At 40.2% G+C, this 25,588-nt stretch overlaps 1 protein-coding gene across 4 annotated transcripts in view; it reads right to left on the reverse strand.

Annotated features, from left to right (window-relative positions):
* Positions 1 to 25,200, reverse strand: part of sorl1 (sortilin related receptor 1) — a 121,269-nt gene extending 96,069 nt beyond the window's left edge. For 3 of the 4 annotated variants that reach the window (XR_010000494.1, XR_010000495.1, XM_062961413.1), the window contains exon 1: positions 24,635 to 25,199. Coding sequence is in view for 2 of the 4 variants with exons in the window: in XM_062961413.1 (XP_062817483.1) it covers positions 24,635 to 24,934 (300 nt within the window). In the remaining 2 variants the exon portion in view is untranslated. Of the gene's footprint in view, positions 1 to 24,634 lie in introns of all 4 variants that reach the window. The other variant, XM_062961415.1, reaches the window with a different exon arrangement.
* Between the last annotated feature and the right edge of the window lie 388 nt (positions 25,201 to 25,588).

The following is a 25,588-nucleotide window of genomic DNA, read 5'->3' on the forward strand; positions in this document are numbered from 1 at the left end:
AATCCAATCATTGTACAGATAGAAAGTAAAGTGAAAATTTCTGGACAGGGACACAGACAACATAAGAAACACCAAAGCTTGAGTGCGTGTTTATGTATGTGTGTGTGTGTGAATCTATATATATATATATATATATAAATGTAATGTGCATAATTAGGACCGAGTTAACAACAAAACCACTGGGCCAAATCACACCAAATTTGGCCACAATACTCATCACTTTTCAAGGAGTGACCTTGCAGCTTTAAAGCCTGGCTGCTTCATACTTAGGGGACTCCATTGTTGGCTGACTTGAATACCAGAATAGACTTGCAGCTTCAAAGCCTGGCTGCTTCATACCTAGTGGACTCCATTGTTACTCAACCTGAATACGATTGGATAGCCTTGCAGCTTCAAAGCCTGGCTGCTTCATACCTAGAGGACTCCACTGTTACCCAACTTGAATACGATTGGAGAGCCTTGCAGCTTCAAAGCCTGGCTGCTTCATACCTAGCGGACTCCATTGTTACCCAACCTGAACACGATTGAATAGCCTTGCAGCTTCAAAGCCTGGCTGCTTCATACCTAGCGGACTCCATTGTTACCCAACTTGAATACGATTGGATAGCCTTGCAGCTTCAAAGCCTGGCTGCTTCATACCTAGCGGACTCCATTGTTACCCAACCTGAACACGATTGAATAGCCTTGCAGCTTCAAAGCCTGGCTGCTTCATACCTAGTGGACTCTATTGTTACCCAACTTGAATACGATTGGATAGCCTTGCAGCTTCAAAGCCTGGCTGCTTCATACCTAGTGGACTGTAGACACTGACAGTGATATTTGTAGGTTTGGGTTTCCCCACAGTTTGAATGCTTTGAAGCTCACCGTCTTTGCTTCCCACATCAAAATAAATGTATAGATTTTTCAACACCCTTATAAAAAAAGAAACAAGAGGAAAACCTCACCCATCGCAAGTAAGTGCATACACTACCAAGAGTATAAAAGGAAGCAACTCAAAACCTTGCCCACATAATGAGGCCTCGGCACCCACCCAGCATTTATATTTAGCTCCCAGGGGAATATGCCACGCCTGAGTTACCTTGGAGCAGCATTCATTCTGCGGCTAATTCATCACCTGTTTGTGACTCAGACAATGCAGTGGACTCGGGTGCCCTCGAGGAAGAGTTTCTCAATGGAAGTTAAGTCAAAGTTGGCACCAGGTGTTGGGAGGCAGACAATATCGACGCCACCCTAAGCAACTCGAGCAGCTGGAAATATCAACTCACTTTTTCCCAAACATGCACAGACATAGGATGGATGACACCTTGCTTGAAAACAATATAGACGTCTTAGTAGACCACAACGTGAACATGACTCAATGGCTAAAAAAAACATAGTGATTCAAAGCTGTATCAGTAAGAGTTTGGTGTCTGGAACAATTTGATCAGCATTGCCTCTGAAAAATCCTATAAATCTCTTGGGAAGACAGGCGGACAAATGTCAGCGTGTTGGAAGAAGCAAAGACCACCAGCATTGAAGTACTCCAAACTTATGAACGGGAAACGTAATGTTGGTGAACAGGAAAAGAGATTTAAAGCCAACCTTAAAAACTGTGGCATAGACACTGAAAACTGGGAAGCCCTTGAGCTCTCTAATTGGAGGTCAGCTGTGATCAGCAGTGCTGCGGAATTCGAAGAGGCACGAATGGAGGGCTTAAGGGAGAAACGTGCCAAGAGGAAGGCCCATCAAGCCTTGCATCTGGAAACCAAGGTCTTCACTGCAGAAGAACATGCAGGTCAAGAAGAAGTCTCCATAGCCACCTACACATCCACCACCAAGACACTACTACACTTGGAGGACCATAAACCTCAGGCTACGAGGGATCACCTAAATTAGTAAGTAAGGTGTCTAGATAAAAGAGTAAGAGTACCACTCTATGGTTGTGCACACAAGCTTTTAATGAATGAGAACATGGACTTAAATGACCTGTACGAAGACTGGAGGATTCTGGATGAATGGATTTTAATCTTGGACATTCTTAAAATTTTATATAATGTGATTTTATTTTGTAATGGTATCTGTTTTATATGAACTGTTGTTTTGTAGATTGTTTTATATGAATTGTTGTTTTTACATTGTTTTAGGCATTGAATTTTTGCCTATTTACTGTAAGCCGCTTTGAGTCTCCTTGGAGAGAAAGGTGGGGTAAAAGTGATGTAAATAATAATAATAATATTCAACTTTGGTTAAACTTCACCTGGAATAACCCTGAGTCCAGTTGTGGGCATCACAATTCAAAAAGAGCATGTTCAGAGAATAGGAACAAAAGGATCCAAGGCAGGGGTCCCCAAACTAAGGCCTGGGGGCCAGATGTGGCCCTCCAGGGTCATTTACCTGGCCCCCGCCCTCAGTTTTAATAATATAATATATTGTATATACATATAATATTGATAATAATATTATGTTATACAATACAATACTAATAATAATACCATATAATAATATTAATTATATGTTATATATTACATATTATATAATAGTATAGTGGTATAGTTCAATATAGTAATATATAATGCTAATATTGTGCTATGCTAATAATATAATATATTGTATGTACATACAGCTGCTCTGAGTCCCCTTCGGGGTGAGAAGGGTGGGATATAAATGTAGTAAATAAATGCAGTAAATAAATAATTAATTTTAGACTTAGGCTCGGCCAAAGTCTGACATGACTTGAAGGCAGACAACAACAACAGTCCTAATTAACTTGACTATCTCATTGGCCAGAAGCAGGCCCACACTTTCCATTGAAATCCTGATAGGTTTATGTTGGTTACAATTGTTTTCATTTTTAAATATTGTATTGTTCTTTCGTTGTTGTTGCACTTCAAATAAGACATGTGCAGTATGCATAGGAATTTATTTATTTTTTTCAAATGATAATTCGGCCCCTCAACAGTCTGAAGGATAGTGGACCGACCCTCTGCTTAAAAAGTTTGAGGATCCCTGATCCAAGGTAAGGAAACCATGAATCCACATGAGAAGGTTAAGAGGAGACACCATAGCCACGTTTAAATATTTGAAAGCATATCACATTGAGGAGGAGGAGGGACATTTGTTTTCTGCTGCGTCAAAGACTAAGAAATAGAGAAACAGAAACAGGAAAATAGATTCCATCTAAACATTAAGAACTTCTCAACAGAGCTGTTCAGCAGTGGAATATGCTGCTGCCTTGGAGTCTGGTGGAGTCTCTTTCTCTGGAGACTGGATGGCCATCTCTTGGAAGTGTTTTGCTTGTGTCTTTCTGCATGTAGGATGGGATGTCCCAACTCTCTGATCGAATGATTCCAAGGGGAAAGAGGGATCCAGCCAGCATTTTATAATACCAGGATCAATGGCAGGTAGACAGCTGGAGTAAGTAGAAACCAAGCAGGAGAGAAAGAAAGCAACAATACCAACAGAGCTAATCCTGCCTTTGGCATTTGCAACAAGCACCCCTGTGGTTATCCCAATCTGCTTCTCGGCAGCTTTATTCTCTGCCTCTTCTGTTATAGTCAAAGGATAAAGACTGATTCTTTCAACCTCCAGCTCATCACCCAGATATAACATTAGAGGCCAGCAAAAGTCCAAAAATCAGGGACCTAACAATATCCCTTTACACACTGTTCTATGGATCTTTCCCGTGGGATATCAGGGCCAACCTGTAGATAGTACTCAACCACAACATATAGTTGGCCCTCCACATTTGCAGATCGATTTCATTATTCATGGATTTGAGTAATATGTTCTCTCTGGAATTCTCTGTACCCTGCAACACAACTTGATGGCCAATGCCAACCAGGAGAGCATAGATATAAACCTTCTTTGTACGTCCTCCAATGTCTACAGCAGTGGTTCCTAACCTGTGGGCCGCAAGACCTAAAAGAAGGTCCATGAGGCAAATAGGGGCCGGGCTGTGGCGCAGGCCAGTGAGCAGCCTGCTGCAATAAATCACTCTGACCATGAGGTCATGAGTTCGAGGCCAGCCCGTGGCAGGGTGAGCACCCGTCAATTAAAAAATAAAAAATATCCCCTGCTCGTTGCTGACCTAGCAACCCAAAAGATAGTTGCATCTATCAAGTAGGAAATAAGGTACCACTTATAAAGTGGGGAGGCAAATTTAACTAATTTATGACTTGGAATGAGGAAGCGCCGACACAGTGGATGATGAAGCAGCTGCTCCCCCCTGTGGCCAGAAACGAACATCCCCTCAGGAGAAGGTTAAATTGCCTCTGTGTCTGTCTCTGTCTCGGTTCTATGTGTATATGGGCATTGAATGTTTGCCCTATATGTATATAATGTGATCCGCCCTGAGTCCCCTTCGGGGTGAGAATAATTCTCTGAGTGATATGACAATCGTCCTGAATCAATCTGTTAACCTTTTAATTGTGAAACTCGGTGGTTGCTGTCACAGGACATCCAACTCTTTCGTATCTCAAAATCACAAGTCAAACACTTCCCAAGTGTCTAGGACTGTGTGATGTATTTTCGGATTATGCGTGCAGATCCCAGTAGGGTGGCCTCTTGCAGTTGGCAGATCGTAATTTTGTCAATGTCTATTGTTTCCAAATACCGGTTGAGATCTTTTGGCACGGCACCCAGTGTGCCCATCACCACCGGGAGTTTGGAAAGTCCCTCCCCACCAAACTTTGTCACTTGGCTTGCGTCCTCAACCTTCCTGCAGCTGCGCATGTGCATGCGCCCAACTTTCCTCCACGCTCATCCTGGATCACTCTTCTGTTTTGCAAATGCTTGCAAGGAAGGTTATGGCGACCGTTTTTTGGGACAGGAAAGGTGTGCATGCACATGCGCAGCTGTGGGAAGGGACGGCTGCCTGGTTGAGATTGTTTCCAAATGCCGGCTGAGATCTTTTGGCACGGCACCCAATGTGCCGATCACCACTGGGACCACCTGCACTGGTTTCTGCCAGAGTCTTTGAAGTTCAATTTTGAGGTCCTGATAGCGGCTGAGTTTTTCTTGTTGTTTTTCGTCAATGCGACTGTCACCTGGGATGACGACATCAATGATCCAAACCTTTCTCTTTTCCACAACTGTGATGTCTGGTGTGTTGTGTTCCAGAACTTTGTCAGTCTGGATTCGGAAGTCCCACAGTATCTTTGCGTGCTCATTCTCCAATACTTTTGCAGAATTTTTATTATTATTATTATTTGTAACCCTTTTGGTATTAATGTTGGAGAGTGGTCCCTGGTCAAAGTGGTCCCCGGTCAAGTGGTCCCTGGTCAAAAAAAGGTTGGGAATCACTGGTCTACAGGAACTTCAGAAACTACTACATTCCACAAACTGATGATCTGACTCCGTATAATGAAGCTTGCAATGACTGTATCCTGGGGCAAATTATGGAAGGATCTCATGAGAGAAAGCATCCCAGAGCTGTTCGCCAAACCGCTTTCTCCAACAGCTGCTGGAATGACAAGGCTCAGCCACTTTCTCCCAGACTCACAGCACTAATCCACTTGCTGCCCAAAGTCTAAATACACGATTGCGTAACAAATCCGCCCAGAATCCAAACAACCGTGTTCCAGCTTTTCTCTTCTTGCTCTAATCTGGAGGGCAGGGAAGGTGGCACACAAATATAATTTCCAAACCCAAACCAATTCCAATCGCCAAGTTCCAACACAGAGATAGAAGCATTTTCTTCTCGTCCCAAAGCCACAAAACCTGGCTATTTTCTTGTACTACAATTCCCAACCAGCATGACACCCATCACATCATACAACCCACTAAAACATTAAAATGAATGACAATTTTCAGAGTTGCAATCCAAAAAAGTAGCCTATATGCCTCCCATTGTCCAAGAGTCGTCGGGACCGCTGCCTGACTACTTTCTCCCTTCTCCAGCTCTGAGAAATCCAACCTCACAATGTCTCGCAATGGTGGGTAGATTCCTTTTGTGGCTCTTTCCTTCCATCCTCCTTTCCCCTCATACAAATGTCACATTTCTTTCCCAATGACCTCACAGAGGGCCACTTCACCTAGCAACAGCCAACAATTTTCCTAGCAACAACCAATCCAGTGACATCACAGAGGGCCACTTCACCTAGCAACAGCCAACAATTTTCCTAGCAACAACCAATCCAGTGACATCACAGAGGGCCACTTCACCTAGCAACAGCCAACAATTTTCCTAGCAACAACCAATCCAGTGACATCACAGAGGGCCACTTCACCTAGCAACAGCCAACAATTTTCCTAGCAACAACCAATCCAGTGACATCACAGAGGGCCACTTCACCTAGCAACAGCCAACAATTTTCCTAGGAACAACCAATCCAGTGACATCACAGAGGGCCACTTCATTTAGCAATAGCCTTTGTGATATTATACAGAGAGATAATCGAGTGACAGGAGAATGAGATATTATGGACTATTACAAGAAAAGCGGTTGTATTTCTGTATTATGTTTTTTATGTTAAGCTGCTTTAAGTCCCTTTTGTGGGTTATAAATATAATCATCATCATCATCATCATCATCATCATCATGGGTTGCTGTGAGTTTTCCAGGTTGTTTGGCTATGTTCCAGAAGCATTCTCTCCTGACGTTTCACCCACATCTATGGCAGGCATCCTCAGAGGTTGTGAGGTCTGTTGGAAACTAGGCAAGTGAGGTTTATATACAGTAGAGTCTCACTTATCCAACAATCACTTATCCAATGTTCTGGATTATCCAATGCATTTTTGTAGTCAATGTTTTCAATGCATTGTGATATTTTGGTGCTAAATTCGTAAATACAGTAATTACTACATAGTATTAATGTGTAATGAACTACTTTTTCTGTCAAATTTGTTGTCTAACATGTTTTGGTGCTTAATTTGTAAAAAATTTCTTAATCTCTCCTTATTATCCAACATATTCGCTTATCCAACGTTCTGCTGGCCCGTTTATGTTGGATAAGTGAGATTCTACTGTATCATGAAATGTTTAGGGTGGGAAAAAGAACTCTTCTTTGGAATAGCTGCAAGGCCATTCAATGCTCCGAAAACAGAGGAATTCCAGATACGAAACAATCAGGGCCAGCTAACACAGCCCGACAAAGGATTCCACCAAGCAGGAAGCAGCCAGGCTTTGAAGTTGCAATGCCATTCAATGCTAATCAAGGTGGCCAATTGCAACATTCACACTTGCCTCAGACAGACAATGGATCTGGCACTTGGCACACAAACCCAACATGGCCAACTGTGCATACATGCCTGGTTTGAGGTGACTGACCTTGGATCTGGGAGTTGTAGTTCACCCTTATCCAGAGAGCCCTGAACCCAGCCAATGATGGATCTGGACTAAACTTGACACACAGACCCAACATGGCCAACTGCAAATACTATCAGGGTTTGGGGGCGATTGCCCTGGGAATCTGGGAGTTGTAGTTCACCCTTATCCAGACAGCACTGAACCTAGCCAATGACGGATCTGGACCAAACTTCAGTGATATTTTAACTGTGAAATTACCTTCCCCATTTCGGTCCATTTCGGCACATGTTGTACGTTGCCTGGGTTCGATGAATTAGTCTCCAGTGTTAATATGTATGTTTTGTGTTGATTTTAACGATTGTTTTTTATTGTAATTGATGTTTTTATTGGCTAACTGTTTTATTGCTGTGTTTTGATATTTGATTGTATTATCGGGCAAGGCCCCATGTAAGCCGCCCCAAGTCCCTTCGGGGAGATGGGGCGGGGTATAAAAATAAAGTTGTTGTTATTATTATTATTATTATTATTATTATTATTATTATTATTATTATTATATTACCTAACATCCCAAAACAAACAATGCCTTCTTCTCATATCCCAGGCACCACCGGGTCTCTGAGCTAGTATGTAATAAATATAAATGCAATACAGGTTGAGCATCCCTTATCTGGAATTCCACAAACCAAACCGAGTTACAGCCCAAAGAGGTCACTTTTGCAACCTCCTTCAGCCATCATTTGCAAATCAAGAAGATTACATCTCTTCCAGGCCACACTGTTTTACAGACATAGGGAAAATAAGGCTAGATTACAGTCGGCCAGAGATAAACCTAATCTTCACCCCAGATAATGAGGGCATCAGATGTGCAGGGATGGCCAAGACCTCATGCAAAGGTACTGAAGATTTAGAAAAGGTTCTCATTTTTACAGCAGTCCCTCTGCCAGAAGACCAAGAGTTGCGGTCCTGAAAAGTAAATCTCAGGCAAGGGCATCGCCTCGACCGAACCAAAATAAATGACTGCTGTTCATTCCAATTTGGAGAAGCGAGGAGCTAAATGTCATGTTTCGGAGCAGATTTGATTGAGTTCAAAAGTGTCCATTATTTCTGACAGTATATGGTCCAGATAAAACTGGGTTGAACAACCTCATTGTTTCAAGAGGGGAAAAATTAAGGACATATTTTCTGCCATCCGAGATATTTACTGTATATACTCGAGTATAAGTCTAGTTTTTCAGCCCTTTTTTTAAGACTGAAAAAGCCACCCTTGGCTTATACTCGGGTGAGGGTCCTGGTTGGCTTATATTTGGGTCAGCTTATACTCAAGAATATATGGTACATTTATTATTTTTCTCTATTATTGTTGTTACTATTACATTTATTTTACTCTATTTTTATTATTAATAATACATTTATGATTTCACTCTGATCTTATTATTGCATTCACTATTTTACTCTATTATTATTATAATTTTACTCTATTATTTTACTCTATTATTATTATTATATATATTTTCCTGTATTTATATTATTATTATTATTATTATATATATTTTCCTGTATTTATATTATTTATTATTATTATTATTATTATTATTATTACATGTATTATTTTCCTGTATTTATTATTATTATTATTATTATTATTATTATTATTATTATTATTATTATTATTAAATGCATTATTTTACTCTATTATTATTAAAAGGATACATAAGCACATTTACATTCAAGAAGATAAGATCAGAGTTGGACAGTCTTACCTTAAATTTGAGCTTTATGTAAATACAGTAGAGTCTCACTTATCCAAGACTCGCTTATCCAAGGTTCTGGATTATCCAATGCATTTTGTAGTCAATGTTTTCAATATATCATGATATTTTGGTGCTAAATTCATAAATGCAGTAATTACAACATAACATTACTGCGTATTGAACTACTTTTTCTGTCAAATTTGTTGTATAACATGATCTTTTGGTGCTTAATTTGTAAAATCATAACCTAATTTGATGTTTAATAGGCTTTTCCTCAATCCTTCCTTATTGTCCAAGATATTCGCTTATCCAAGGTTCTGCCGGCCCGTTTAGCTTGGATAAGTGAGATTCTACTGTATTACATTTATTTTACTCTATTTTTATTATTATTAATACATTTATTATTTCACTCTGATCTTATTATTTATTACATTTATTATTTTACTCTATTTATTATTACATGTATTATTTTCCTGTTTTTATTATTATTACATGTATTATTTTACTCTATTATTAAAAGGATACATAAGCAGATTTACATTGAAGAAGATGAGAATAATGATTTGATCAGAGTTGGACAGTCTTATCTTAAATTTGAGCTTTATGTAAATATTCAAAAACATTTAACCTACTGATGCCTCAACTAATGTAATTTTATTGGTATCTATTTTTATTTCTGAAATTTACTACCCTCGGCTTATACTGGAGTCAATGTTTTCCCAGTTTTTTGTGGATACAACAACAACAATTTATTGATTAGCCAGTTGGCCTCATCAAAGACAGATAATACAAAAACCACATACAACATACATCTGGTTCACTTAAAATAAAATACAGATATTAGGCATGTCCGATCGATGAAAAAAATGTTTCAATTCTCGTTACTAAAGTAGGGGGTGCTGGCGCTTCGACATAGAAAGTATTTCCGGTTTTTTCACCCAAAAATTTCGGATATTTCCGAAAATTCGTAATGATTCTAAATGTTTCTAAAATGGTGGACGCGCATGCGCAATTGCTACACACTGGGCTTGTATGGCAATCTTCCATGTGGACGCAGAGGACGCTAACCCCCACCTTTGCGTCCATCATGGAAGCTTCTGATTGGCCGGGGAGCAGTAGCCAAGTTAGGCTGCGCTAAGCTCCCATTCAAGGTAGGTTGCAGAAACAACTTTTTTAAATATTTTTTAAAATATATTTAAAAATTTTTTTGGGGGGGGGGGAATTAATGAAACATTAAGAGACAATTAGAGAATGGGCCAACAATGGTTCGAATTACATTGCTGGTTGCGCTGTGAGACAATGTCTCGGAATGCGTATCAAAAAGCGAGAACAATCCGAAATAATTCCGATATACGATTCAAAACGATTTTTTGGACATGTCTAACAGATATACAGGTGTCTGCCTGCTTGGTGCCAATGTAGTTTAGCTAAAGACCCAGTTTTTTGGGGTAAAATTAGGTGCCTCGCCTTATATTCGAGTCGGCTTATACTCGAGTATATACAGTAATCAAAAACAACCAATCCTAGGATTTGATACCATGGAACCATGCCACTCAAAATGGTCCCAAATTGCATTAAGACGCCCTCCGGGGAGACATCCCTGGTTTCGCCTGTTGTGCATCCGGCTGCTAAAATGGGATCCAGCCTCCGAACTGTGGAGGTAAAACAGAATCAGAAATAGAAGCGGAGGAAGGAGAAAACGCAAAACGGCAACATGGGATTTTTTAAGGACAAACAGGCTTTTCTGCCAGATCACGTGATCGTGATATTCCCCCGCACACCTGTTGCAAGGGACGACACGCATGTTGCCTTACAAACTGCTTAGAGAGCCACAGATGGGAGATAAAACGCTTAGCTATTCTAGCCGTCAAATGCATATTTGGTATTAAAAAGGAAAGGACGGGGGAATAAACAAGAGTGTTTATCTGCTTCTTGCACAATCCGGTGGTCAAAAGGGATCCCACAATGTCCTCTGATCCCATCCCTTGCAGAGATTCCCTCGCCAGGCTCGGTCTCCCATTCGGCACAATTCAAACAATGCATCACCTCCGCAAAAGCCGGAGCAATAAAGGAGGATGAAACTATGGGTTATATAAATCTGAATGTGTGTAACTTTTGAACAGCTGCAGAGAGAGGAAAAAAATACAATGATCTAAACTAAGCAGAAGTTGAATACCGTATATACTCGAGTATAAGCCCACCCGAATATAAGCCGAGGCACCTAATTTTACAACAAAAAAATTGGGAAAACATTGACTCCAGTATAAGCCGAGGGAGGTAAATTTCAGAAATAAAATAGATACCAATAAAATTACATTAATGGAGGCATCAGTAGGTTCAATGTTTTTGAATATTTACATTTTCCATTTTTGGGAGAATCGGGCATCTCCGAAGGCTGTCTTGCATTTGGTTGGAAATAACTACTGTATATACTTGAGTATAAGCCTAGTTTTTCAGCCCTTTTTTAAGACTGAAAAAGCCCCCCTCGGCTTATACTCGGGTGAGGGTCCTGGTTGGCTTATATTTGGGTCAGTTTATACTCGAGAATATATGGTACATTTATTATTTTTCTCTATTCTTATTATTGGTATTATTACATTTCTTATTTATCTCTATTATTGTTGCTACTTTTACATTTATTTTACTCTATTTTTATTATTAATAATACATTGATTATTTCACTCTGATCTTATTATTGCATGTATTATTTTCCTGTATTTATTATTATTATTATAATTATTATTACATGTATTATTTTACTCTATTATTATTAAAAGGATACATAAGCACACTTACATTGAAGAAGATGAGAATGATTTGATCAGAATTGGACAGTCTTATTTTAAATTTGAGCTTTATTTAAATATTCAAAAACATTTAACCTACTGATGCCTCAATTAATGTCATGTTATTGGTATCTTATTTTGATTTCTGAAATTTACAGTCCTCGGCTTATACTGGAATCAATGTTTTCCCAATTTTTTTGTGGTAAAATTAAGTGCCTCGGCTTATATTTGGGTCGGCTTATAATCGAGTATATATGATATATTATTACCGTAGCACAATTTTATTATATTATATAGTACTATATCTACACTTGTTCCACCGTGTAGATAGATACCATTTATGACATTAGCAGTAGGCAGGAAATATCCATGGGTAGCCTTGGAAAAGTATTTTGGACTTTAGGACTTCCCAAATGCCTTCCAAGCAAACAGTACAGGCAAAATGTAACTGGACTCCAATTGTTGACAAAAGGTTACAATGACATAGATTTTAAGATAATATATGTTTGTATTGTCAAAGGTTTTCATGGCCGGAATCACTGGGTTGCTGTGAGTCTTTGGGCTGTATGGCCAAGTTCCAAAAGCTTCTGGAACATGGCCATACAGCCCCAAAGACTCACAGCAACCCAATATGTATTTATTAACCCAAAAGGGCATCTCTCTAGAAATTGCAAGTTATCCAATACAACTCCACAGTCAACATCTGCCAGATATTGACCACATTAATAAATCCATGAATGCTAAAATCTGCAAAAATGAAACACTGAAAAGTGGAGGGATGATTGTGTTTATATGTATGAGTGTGTGATATATATATACCGTATATACTTGAGTATAAGCCGACCCGAATATAAGCCGAGGCACCTAATTAGACCACAAAAAATTGGGAAAATATTGACTCCAGTATAAGCCGAGGGTGGTAAATTTCAGAAATAAAAATAGACACCAATAAAATTACATTAATGGAGGCATCAGTAGGTTAAATGTTTTTGAATATTTACATCAAGCTCAAATTTAAGAGAAGACTGTCCAACTCTGTGTCACTCTGATCAAATCATTATTCTCATCTTCTTCAATGTCAATGTGCTTATGTATCCTTTTAATAATAATAGAGTAAAATAATACATGTAATAATAATAATAATAATAATAATAATAATAATAATACAGGAAAATAATACATGTGATAATAAATAGAGTAAATTAATAAATGCAATAATAATAATCAGAGTGAAATGATAAATGTCTTAATAAATAAATAAATAAATAAATACAGGAAAATACTACATGCAATAGTAGAGTAAAATAATAAATGCAATAATAATAAGATCAGAATGAAATAATAAATGTATTAACAATAATAAAAATAGAATAAAATAAATGTAATAGTAGCAACAATAATAGAGAAAAATACTAAATGTAATAATACCAATAATAAGAGAGAAAAATAATAAATGTACCATATATTCTTGAGTATAAGCTGACCCAAATATAAGCCAACCAGGACCCTCACCGAACTTCCGAGGTGAGGAAAAGCCGAGGGTGGCTTTTTCAGTCTTAAAAAAGGGCTGAAAAACTAAGCTTATACTCGAGTATATACAGTATATGTGAATACACACAGACATATGGAAGTCAACTGGAATTTCAGATAATTAGAAAGCAATCAAATACTGGGGAAGGGAATGGGCCTATACAGGTCTGTATAAGAAGGGAATGCAATGTACAAAACGCCAATCAGAGTTTGTTGTTATTTTGAATCTGAAAGGACAACACCCTTTCTAGTTTCGCATTTTTCGGTCTTTTTTAACTTCTGAACCCACTTCTGTTACAAGTAACAACACGTCACAAATGTGGGGCGTTGTCTCTTGGGAAATATTTCTTTGGAAAGATGGGTTGCATAATAGATGCATTGATCCGTTCTGAGCAAACAAGAGGGAAAGTAAAGACAAACAAGCATTTGCTGATGGCCAACCGACTCTCATCTCCAGAGTCTTGGGTGTGTCTGCACTGTACAATTAATGCAGTTTGGTTGGTGGGGAAAAGGGGGGAAAATCACCTATTTATTTATTTATTTACAGTATTTATATTCTGCCCTTCTTTCTCACCCCGAAGGGGACTCAGGGCGGATTACAATGAACACATATATGGCAAACATTCAATGCCAACAGACAAACAACATACATTAGACAGACTCAGAGGCATTTTTAACATTTTTCCAGCTTCACGATTCCGGCCACAGGGGGAGCTGTTGCTTCACCGTCCAGTAGTGGCTGTACTTCCTCATTCCTTTCCTCGTGTTTTGCTGGCAGTTTTATGGTGTTGTAAATTAGCCTCCCGCATAAAGCGTCCCTAAATTTCCCTAATTGACCTAGACTATGGGACTCCCTGGCCCATGATATTTGATGTACCAAGTCAAAATGGATTGGCCCAAGAATCATGAGTTGGAAGAGACTTCATAGGCCATCCACTCCAACCTCCTGCCAAGAAGCAGGAAAAACACATTCAAAGCACCTCCAACAGATGGAAATCCAGCCTCTTTTTCAAAGCCTCCACCACACTCCACTGCAGAGAGTTCCACTACTGAACAGCTCTCTCTCACAGTGAGAAAGTTCTTCCTGATGTTCAGGTGGAATCTCCTTTCGGGTAGTTTGACGCCATTATTCCACATCCTAGTCTCCAGGACAGCAGAAAACAAGCTTGCTCCCTCTTCTCCCTATGACTTCTACTCACATATTTATACATGGCTATCATGTCTCCTCTGCAGGCTAAACATGCCCAGCTCTTTCAGCCGCTCCTCATAGGGCTTGTTCTCCAGACCTTTAATTATTTTAGTTGCCCTCCTCTGGACGCTTTCCAGCTTGTCAACATCTCCCTTCAATTGTAGTGTCCAGAATTGGACACAGTATTCCAGGTGTGGCCTCACCAAGGCAGAATAGATTCATAGCATGACTTCCCTGGATTTATTTATGCAAACCTAAATCCCACTGGCTTTTAAAAATAATAATAATAATAATAATAATAATAATAATAATAATAATAATAATAACTTTATTCTTATACCCCGCCCAATCTCCCCAAAGGGACTCGGGGCAGCTTACTTGGGGCCAAGCCCAGAACAACAATATAAAAACAAAAGCAAACAGTAAAAACAAATCAATCAACAATAAAACATCAAACAACGATTTAAAAAAGTCATAAAAGTCACAAACAAAACAAAATCTTAAAATCCCAACGATCTGGGTCAAGGTGCAAAATATATCGATGTTTTTTAGCCACCACATCACATTGTTGGCTCGTGTTTAACTTGTTGACCACGAGGACTCCCTTACCAAACACGAGGCTGAACGTCATTATTATAAAAGCTAATTACTGTTTTTGAAAAAAAAAATATCTGAAGTCTGGCAGCTCCCAAATCTTCTCTTTTGATATTTAAATGGATGGGTGGCATTTAGAAACGCCAGTGACGTTCATCTTGGACAATGAAGAAACAAAACAGCAATGCATTTAAATAAGTAAAAGCATATGCTTTTGATTAAAAGGGTATCTTGCAATTGATTTAATGCAGGGATGGGAACCATGTGGCCTTTTTTTTATTGCTGGACTTCAAGTCCCAGCAGTCCAGCATAACACTTGGTAAGAAATGATGGGAGTTGCAATCCAGAGGGTTAAATGATTGCCATTTTTAAGCAAAGAGCCAAGATGACCTCCATTTGGATAATTCAGAAGGAGATCTAGAAGTACAGTAAAGTCTCGCTTATCCAACCTTCGCTTATCCAACATTCTGGATTATCCAACACAGTTTGCCTTTTAGTAGTCACTGTTTTTGTAGTAAATGTTTTCAATACTTTGCGATGTTTTGGTGCTAAATTTGTAAATACAGTAATTACAGTAGAGTCTCACTTATCCAACATAAACAGGCTGGCTGAACATTGGATAAGCGAATATGTTGGATAACAAGGAGAGATTAAGAAAAAACCTATTAAGCATCAAATTAGGCTATGATTTTACAAATTAAGCACCAAATCATCATGTTATACAAAAAATTTGACAGAAAAAGTAGTTCAATACGCAGTAATGTTATGTTGTAATTACAGTATTTATGAATTTAGCCCCAAAATATCATGGTATATCGAAAACATTGACTACAAAAATGCGTTGGATAATCCAGAACATTGGATAAGTGAGACTCTACTGTACTACATAATGTTACTGTATACTGAACTGCCTTTTCTGTTGATTTGTTGTAAAACATGATGTTTTGGTGCTTGATAACGCAATTTGACATTTATTAGGCTTTTCCTTAATCCCTCCTTATTATCTGACATTTTTGCTTATCCAACGTTCTGCCGGCCCATTTATGTTGGATAAATGAGACTCTACTGTACCTTAAATGAGGCAGAAAGCATACAGTGTTCTTAAATGCTCCTCTGATATCTCTCCTGCCATTTCAAAAAAAATAAGATTGAGCAGCCTTGCAGAAATATGAGTTCACTCTGAATTCATCAGGAACAACAAAAATAGGTTTCTCTTCCCATTATACAATGCTGGTTCATCTATCCATCTTCCTTGTGCCTCGCATAAACCAATGCCCTTCCTAACTTCCTTCTCAATTAATTATACAATCACTCCGAAAAGGCAGAAACCACGGGTTAGAAACCACTAAAGCACAGAGATGGAAGCCTGGGTATTGTGCCCTTCGTGTCTTCATCCTGAACAGCGAGAAAGGCCGTTCGGGGCTTCATCGCCTGGCTACCAAGGCCTTGCATCCTTAGTGAAATGCCCTTCAAAAGGCTCTGCCAAAGCCTTTCTCCTTTCCACGCTGTCACTCAAAGGCTAATTTGTGTGAGTCCAAGTTTTTGCAAGTCAGCATGCAGAAATAGTTAGACCAGGGGTCCCCAAACTAAGGCCCGGGGGCCGGATGTGGCCCTCCAAGGTCATTTACCTGGCCCCCGCCCTCAGTTTTAGACTTCACACAATACCAACAACCCTACTTAACTTGATGATCTCATTGGCCAGAAGCAGGCCCACACTTCCCATTGAAATCCTGATAGGTTTATGTTGGTTAAAATTGTAATTATTTTTGAATATTGTATTGTTCTTTCATTTACTAATACTGTATTGTGCTATGGTAACAATTGAATATATTGTGTATACATATAATATTGATACTAATATTGTAATGTAATACAATATAATACTAATAATTATATACAGTATATACTTGAATATAAGCCTAGTTTTTCAGCCCTATTTTTAAGACTGAAAAAAACCCCCTCAGTTTATACTCGGGCGAGGGTCCTGGTTAGCTTATATTTAGGTCAGCTTATACTCAAGAATATATGGTACGTTTATTATTTTTCTCCATTATTATTGGTATTATTACATTTATTATTTTTCTCTATTATTGTTGCTACTATTACATTTATTTTACTCTATTTTTATTATTATTATAATGTAATACAATATAATATTAATAATTATACAACATAATAATATTAATTATACGTTATATATTAAATGTAACATTACTAATAATATAACAGTAGTGGTATAAGACAATATAGTAATATATAATGCTAATATTGTGCTATGCCAATAACATATTGTATGTACATACTACTTGTAAGCCGCTCTGAGTCCCCTTCGGGGTGAGAGAGGGTAGGGTATAAATGTAGTAAATAAACAAATAAATAGTTGTTGTTGAGTTTTGTTTTTGCACTACAAATAAGACATGTGCAGTGTGCATAGGAATTTGTTCATTTTTTTTTCAAATGATAATTCAGCCCCTCAACAGCCTGAGGGATCATGAACCGGCCCTCCACTTAAAAAGTTTGAGGACCCCTGGATTAGACTGTAACTCAAGAGACTATGTTCACATCCCAAATCTCAGCCTCAAAGGAAAGCAAAGGTTTGAACAAGTCCTGCCAAGGGAAAGCCACGAGAGATTTGCCTTTGGGTCACCAAGCATCCGTCGGAAACAACTTGAAGGCAATGTGTTGTCAAAGGCTTTCACGGCCATGTTCCAGACGTATTCTCTTCTGACGTATTCTCAGGAGATGTGGGTGAAACGTCAGGAGAGAATACTTCTGGAACATGGCCATACACCTTGGAAAACATACAACAACACTGTGACTTGAACACACACAGCAACAAAAGTCCTTCAGAACCTATTGTTGGCCAGACAGAAAGCCTCCAGAAGCCAGATTTAGTCTGAAGACTTACAGCTGTCGGGGGAAGGAAATCAGTACAGTAGAGTCTCACTTATCCAACATAAACGGGCCGGCAGAATGTTGGATAAGCAAATACGTTGGATAATAAGGAGGCATTAAGGAAAAGCCTATTAAACATCAAATTAGGCAATGATTTTACAAATTAAGCACCAAAACATCATGTTATACAACAAATTTGACAGAAAAAGTAGTTCAATACGCAGTAATGTTATGTTGCAATTACTGTATTTACGAATTTAGCACCAAAATATCACAATGTATTGAAAACATTGACTACAAAAATGCGTTGGATAATCCAGAACGTTGGATAAGCGAGTGTTGGATAAGTGAGACTCTACTGTAATATCATATATTGTATGTACATATGACTTGTGAGCCGCCCTGAGTCCCCTTCGGGGTGAGAAGGGTGGGATATAAATGTTGCTAACAAATAAATAAATTATAAGTAATAAACAGCACCCAATGTAAAAATACTTTTCAGGGAGATTGTTTGAAATTGTACAATATGGTCAGTGTATATACTCATACAATGCAGTTTAGCTGCATTGAACTGCATTATATAGGTCTAAACTGAGCCTATAATGCAGTTTCATGCTGAATTATATAGCAGTGTAGATCCAGCCTTAAATAATGTTGTCATGTTTCCCCTCCTTGGAGAAAAAAGCCAAGCCAAAAAACTGTCAAAGGCAGCTAAGCTCTTCCCAGGGAACAGCCGGGTTATACCTGCTGGTGTCTCAGTTTGCAAACAGAAAGAAAGGTACACAAAGAAGATTCAGAAGCTATGATGCCAAGGGGTTTCTCCTAAATTATAGATCTCTGGCCTACATTTGCAAGGATTTCCATGCACACTTCACAGCTGCATTCAGGTCATTCACAACTTATTCTCTTTATGCCTGTGTGTGTTGTGCCAAGAGATAAACCAGAAACATTAGACGATGATCCTTAGAAAAGAGTAAACCGCCAAGAAAATACAGTAGAGTCTCACTTATCCAACATAAACGGGCCGGCAGAACGTTGGATAAACAAATATGTTGGATAATAAGTAGGGATTAAGGAAACACCTATTAAACATCAAATTAGGTTATGATTTTACAAATGAAGCACCAAAACATCATGTTATACAATAAATTTGACAGAAAAAGTACAGTAGAGTCTCACTTATCCAACACTCGCTTATCCAACGTTCTGGATTATCCAACACATTTTTGTAGTCAATGTTTTCAATACATTGTGATATTTTGGTGCTAAATTTGTAAATACAGTAATTACTAAATAGCATTACTGTGTATTGAACTACTTTTCTGTTAAATTTGTTGTATAACATGATGTTTTGGTGCTTAATTTGTAAAATCATAACCTAATTTGATGTTTAATAGGTTTTTCCTTAATCTCTCCTTATTATCCAACATATTCGCTTATCCAACATTCTGCCGGCCCGTTTACGTTGGATAAGCGAGACTCTACTGTAGTTCAATACACAGTAATGCTATGTATTTACGAATTTAGCACCAAAATATCATGATTTATTGAAAACATCGACTACAAAAATACGTTGGATAATCCAGAACGTTGGACAAGTGAGACTCTACTGTATATGTATTTGTACGAAGGTTGAATGAAAAGTAATGCCTCCACCTTCGTTACTTACTACACTTGATCTTAGCCATGTTTCACGTGTTTTGTTATGGTCAAAATTGACTAATCAATAAAGAGTTGTTGTTGTTGTTGTTGTACCTTCGTTACTTGGGTTTGGATGGGAGTATTTTAATAAATCAAATGCAGAAATAATCCCGAGAATGTGCTCTTTAACCATCACTATGCACTTTTCCACATAATCACCAGACAATTGGATACATTTCTGAAAAGTAATGCCTCCGCCTTCGTTACTTACTACACTTGATCTTAGCCATGTTTCACGTGTTTTGATATGGTCAAAATTGACTAATCAATAAAGAGTTGTTGTTGTATCTTCGTTACTTGGGTTTGGATGGGAATATTTTAATAAATCAAATGCAGAAATAATCCTGAGAATGTGCTCTTTAACCATCACTATGCACTTTTCCACATAATCACCAGACAATTGGATACATTTCTGAAAAGTAATGCCTCCACCTTCGTTACTTACTACACTTGATCTTAGCCATGTTTCACGTGTTTTGATATGGTCAAAATTGACTAATCAATAAAGAGTTGTTGTTGTTGTACCTTCGTTACTTGGGTTTGGATGGGAATATTTTAATAAATCAAATGCAGAAATAATCCTAAGAATGTGCTCTTGAACTACCACTATTCACTTTTCCACATAATCACCAGACAATTGGATATATTTCTACCAACGATGAACAAGTTTTCTAAAGCATTTGAACTGGCATGTCTCAAAGTGAGGGACTTGTAGTTTGCTAAGGCACTCACCCTTTTGAGAATAATATAATATGGACCTATAGCTGTCAAACTGCAACAGTTTTGCAGTGTCAAGGTCTGTGTAATGAGGTTTCTGGACATTGGTGAGTCATTTCACAAATCTTGTCAAGGCCTCAGAGATCGGCTTTCATAGATCACACTGTAAAGCGTGGAAAACAAAAGCGTCAGTGGCCCAGACCAAGGTCACTGGCCAACTGGACCCCTGCCCAAGCCAGACCTCTGCGGTGCCTTCCCTCCGCATTGCACGCTTTGTTCAGGCACTTGATACTGAAGGGCAGACCCCAAATATTTGCAGCCCGGGTCTCGGAGCTTCACACCGCCTCCCTTTCTTTTCCTTGGCATCACCTGGCTCCCTGCTAATCAACCTGTGAGTCATCTAGGTTGCCAGCTCAACCCTTTCACCAACAATCCGCTAAAAACACTAAGGAACATGATTATATCCAGCTCCAAAACCGGTAGAAGAAGAAAACAAGGTCAGATTTAGGAACAAAGCCTGGATTTCTTTGCAAAGGGAAAAGCAAGAAAAGCAGGGAAAGGATGTTGCTCCACCGAAAAACCAAACAAAAAATACCTCACTAAAACCTCCCTGCTCAAATTCCATTACAAATCAATTCAAGTCCACTGGGAAATCTACTCTGCAAAAATGGGAGAGAATTTGGCAGCCGGTTTGCCAAATCCAAAGGGAGGGAGGCTTGTAATTGCAGGAAGGTCAGTTTGGGGAACAGCAAGCGGGGCAGAATGGGAAATGGGAAAGAAGTGCATTTGGGAGACTGGGAGAAGGTGGGATTGGGAAAGGAGAGAGGGTCAGTCTGGGAAACTTTAATGACGTTGGTTTGGGAAACGGAGGAAGTTGTTTGGGAAACTGGGAGAAGGTGAGTTTGGGATGTCATGTTAGGAAACTGGGGGAAATTGGTTTGGAAAATGTAAAGGAGCTGAGTTAGGAATACTGGGAGAAGGTGAGTTTGGGAAGTGATGAGGGGGTCAGTTTGGGAAACTGAAGTGAGGTTTGGTTTCAAAATGGGAAGGAAGTTTGTTTGGGAAACTGGGAGAAGGTCAGTTTGGGAGGTCATGTTTGGAAATGGGAGAAATTGGTTTGGAAAATGCAGAGGAGATGAGTTTGGAATATTGGGAGAAGGTGAGTTTGAGAAGTGATGAGGGGGTTAAATTTGGGAAATTGAGGGGATCAGTTTGAAAACTGAAGTGAGGTTGGTTTGGGAAACTGGGAGAAGGCAACTTTGGGAGATCATGTTAGTATTTGGGGGTTGTTTGGAAAATGTTGGGGTGATGAGTTTAGATTAGTGGGAGAAGGTGAGTTTGGGAAATGGAGAGGATCCATTTGGGGACAATAGGGGAGATCACTGTAGATAATTTTGGGGGGAATTGGTTTGGAAAATGTAGGGGAGATGAGTTTGGAATACTGGGAGAAGGTGAGTTTGGGAAGTTAAGAGGGGGTCAGTTTGGGAAACTGAAGTGAGGTTTGGTTTGGGAATTGGGGAGGATGTCGGTTTGGGAAACTGGGAGAAGGTCACTTTGGGAGATCATGTTAGGATTTGGGGGTTGTTGTATGTTTTCGGGGCTGTATGGCGATGTTCCAGAAGTATTCTCTCCTGAAGTTTCGCCCACATCTATGGCTGGCATCCTCAGGGGTTATGTGTTTGGACAGTTTGGGAGATCATGTTTGGAAATGGGAGGGGGGTTGGTTTTGAAGATGTAGGGGAGGATGAGTTTGGGATAGTGGGAGGAGATGAGTTTGAGGAATGGAGAGGAGGTCAGTTTGGGAAATGTTTGGGAGCCTCGGTGGCGAAGTGTGTTAAAGCGCTGAGCTGCTGAACATGCGGACCAAAAGGTCCCAGATTCAAATCCTGGGAGTGGAATGAGTACCTGCTGTTAGCCCCAGCTCCTGCCAACCTAGCAGTCTGAAAACATGCAAATGTGAGTAGATCAATAAGTACTGCTCTGGCTGGAAGGTAATGGCGCTCCATGCAGTCATGCTGGCCACATGACCTTGAAGATGTCTATGGACAATGCCGACTCTTCGGCTTAGAAATAGAGATGAGCACCAACCCCCAGAGTCGGTCACGACTGGACTTAACATCAGGCAAAACCTTTACCTTTTTACCTAAAGGAAGTGCCTTTGGGAGAATAGGAGAAGGTGAGTTTGGGAAATGGAGAGAGGGACAGCTTGGGAAACTTAAAAGAGGTCGGTTTGGGAGATGTGGAAGAAGCCAGATTTGGAGACTGGGAGAAGGACAGTTTGGGAGATCATGTTTGGAAATAGGGGGAATTGGTTTGGAAGATGTAGGGGAGGATGAGTTTGGAATACTAAGAGGAGGTGAGTTTGAAGAATGGAGAGGGGGTCAGTTTGGGAAATGTAAAGGAAGTGCATTTGGGAGGATAGGAGAAGGTGAGTTTGGGAAATGGAGAGAGGGACAGCTTGGGATGAAGACTGAAGACAACTGAAGACTTGGATGTTTCGACAGGCCTTTGGAGATACAGTCATTAATTAATCAGCCCCAGAGGGTTTTTAATAATCTATCCCGTATTTATTACGATTTTACCATTCATGTGTTTTAAATGCAATTTTTAATCCTGTATTTTTGTTTTAATTGATTTATTTGCCAGATTGTGAGCCGCCCTGAGTCCCTTCGGATGAGAAGGGCGGCATAGAAATGATTGAAATAAATAATAAATAAATTATTGTATTACTGTTTTATCTTTTTATAGTGTGATTTGTATTATGTTGCTTATGTTTTGTCCTATGTTGTTTGGGCCTCTGCCCCATGTGAGCCGCCCCGAGTCCCTGCGGGGAGATGGTGGCGGGTATAAATAAAGTTTTATTATTATTATTATTATTATTATTATTATTATTATTGGGAAACTTAAATGAGGTCGGTTTGGGAGATGTGGAAGAAGGGGGATTGGGAAAGTGGGAGAAGGTCAGGTTGGGGAATGCAGAGGTCAGTTTGGGGCGATGCAGAAGGGATGGCCCGGGCTGTGGCGCAGGCGGGAGAGCAAGCCAGCTGCAATTAACTGCAAAGAATCACTCTGACCAGGAGGTCATGAGTTCGAGGCCCGCTCGGAGCCTATGTTTGTTTGTCTTTGTTCTATGTTAAAAGGCACTGAATGTTTGCCTATATGTGTAATGTGATCCGCCCTGAGTCCCCTTCGGGGTGAGAAGGGCGGAATATAAATGCTGTAAATAAATAAATAACTTGCAGACCGAAAGGTCCCAGGTTCAAATCCTGGGAGCGGCTTGAGTGCCCGCTGTTAGCTCCAGCTCCTGCCAACCTAGCAGTTCGAAAACATGCAAATGTTAGTAGATTAATAAGTACCGCTCCGGCGGGAAGGTAAGTGCGCTCCATGCAATCATGCCGGCCACATGACCTTGGAGGTGTCTACGGACAACGCCGGCTCTTCGGCTTAGAAATAGAGATGAGCACCAACCCCCAGAGTCAGAAATGACTGGACTTAACGTCAGGGGAAACCTTTACCTTTTATATAAATCAGCAGGAAGTCAAATCAACTTAAACAACTTCTGGACCACTTCTGCCCACAATTACTTAAGTCTAATGCACATTGAATCTAACAGCCCGGGCTGTGGCACAGGCTGGAGAGCAAGCCATCTGCAACCAGCTGCAATGAATCACTCTGACCAGGAGGTCATGAGTTCGAGGCCCGCTCGGAGCCTATGTTTGTCTTGTCTTTGTTCTATGTTAAAAGGCATTGAATGTTTGCCTATACAGTAGAGTCTCACTTATCCAACATAAACGGGCCAGCAGAATGTTGGATAAGCAAATATGTTGGATAATAAGGAGACATTAAGGAAAAGCCTATTAAACATCAAATTAGGTTATGATTTTACAAATGAAGCACCAAAACATCATGTTAGACAACAAATTTGGCAGAAAAAGTAGTTCAATGCGCAGTAATGCTATGTAGTAATTACTGTATTTATGAATTTAGCACCAAAATATCACGATATATTGAAAACATTGACTACAAAAATGCGTTGGATAATCCAGAACGTTGGATAAGTGAGTGTTGGATAAGTGAGATTCTACTGTATGTGTAATGTGATCCGCCCTGAGTCCCCTTCGGGGTGAGAAAGAAGGGCGGAATATAATAAATAATAAATAAATGGCTTGGGAAAATTTGGGGGGGCAGGTCTGCTTGGGAAAGGCAAGGGTTTGGAGAGCGAGAGAGAGGAGAGTCGGGGGCTCACCTGTCCGTACACCTGGATGGGATCCTGCGGCGCCGGGGGCTGCTCTTCCTCATGCCCATCCGCCTCCTCTTCCTCGGCGGGTCCCGCGCTCCTCTTGCGCCGCAGCCCCTCTCCCCAGGAGCCCTTCTCCTCCTCCGTTTGCACCACCACGAAGCCCCGGTCCTGGGCCCGGGAGGGAGAACGAGGGCTCTTCTGGGACAAGGAGGAAGAAGAGACCGGTCTGGGGTTCCACGCAAGAAGAAGGAGGAGAAGAAACAGGAGCAGCATCCGAAGCAGAGGAGGAGAGCCTCCTGTCGCCATGTTCCCTCCTCGGTCGGCTTGGTGAGGAAGGGCGCCGCCGCCAGGAGAGAATGTGGAAGAGGCAGCCGAGCCAAGGCGGGATCCACTGCTCTCTCTCTCTATTATCCGCGAAGGAGGAAAAAAGAGAGAGAAAGAGAGAGAGAGAGAGAGAGGCAGATGGGGTCCAGCTGCGCCTTGCCTCTCCTCCTCCTCCTCCTCTTCCTTCCGCCGCCAGTGCGCACCGCCGGCCGGGGCGGGATTTTTGCTTTGCTCTGTCTCTCTCTTTCTCTCTCTCTCGCAACAAGCCGTGCGGACGGCAGTCACGTGTCGACACCGCGTTCCCACGCTCAAGACACCCGCTCGCCTCGCTGCCTCCCTTGCCGCGCCTTCCTCCCAGCTTCAAGGGGGAAATGAGACGTCGGAAATTCTTTTCAATTATTGTTGTTATTGGGTTGTTGTGTGTCTTTCGGGCTGTGTGGCCATGTTCCAGAAGCATTCTCTCCTATTGTTGTTATTGATTTGCTGTGAGTTTTCCGGGCTGTATGTATGGCCCTGTTCCGAGCCCCCGGTGGCACGGTAGAATCATAGAATCATAGAATAGTAGAGTTGGAAGAGACCCCATGGGCCATCTAGTCCAACCCCCTGCTAAGAAGCAGGAAATCGCATTCAAAGCAC

Source organism: Anolis carolinensis, unplaced genomic scaffold, assembly GCF_035594765.1.
Source record: "Anolis carolinensis isolate JA03-04 unplaced genomic scaffold, rAnoCar3.1.pri scaffold_8, whole genome shotgun sequence".
Taxonomy (NCBI): Eukaryota; Metazoa; Chordata; class Lepidosauria; order Squamata; family Dactyloidae; genus Anolis; species Anolis carolinensis.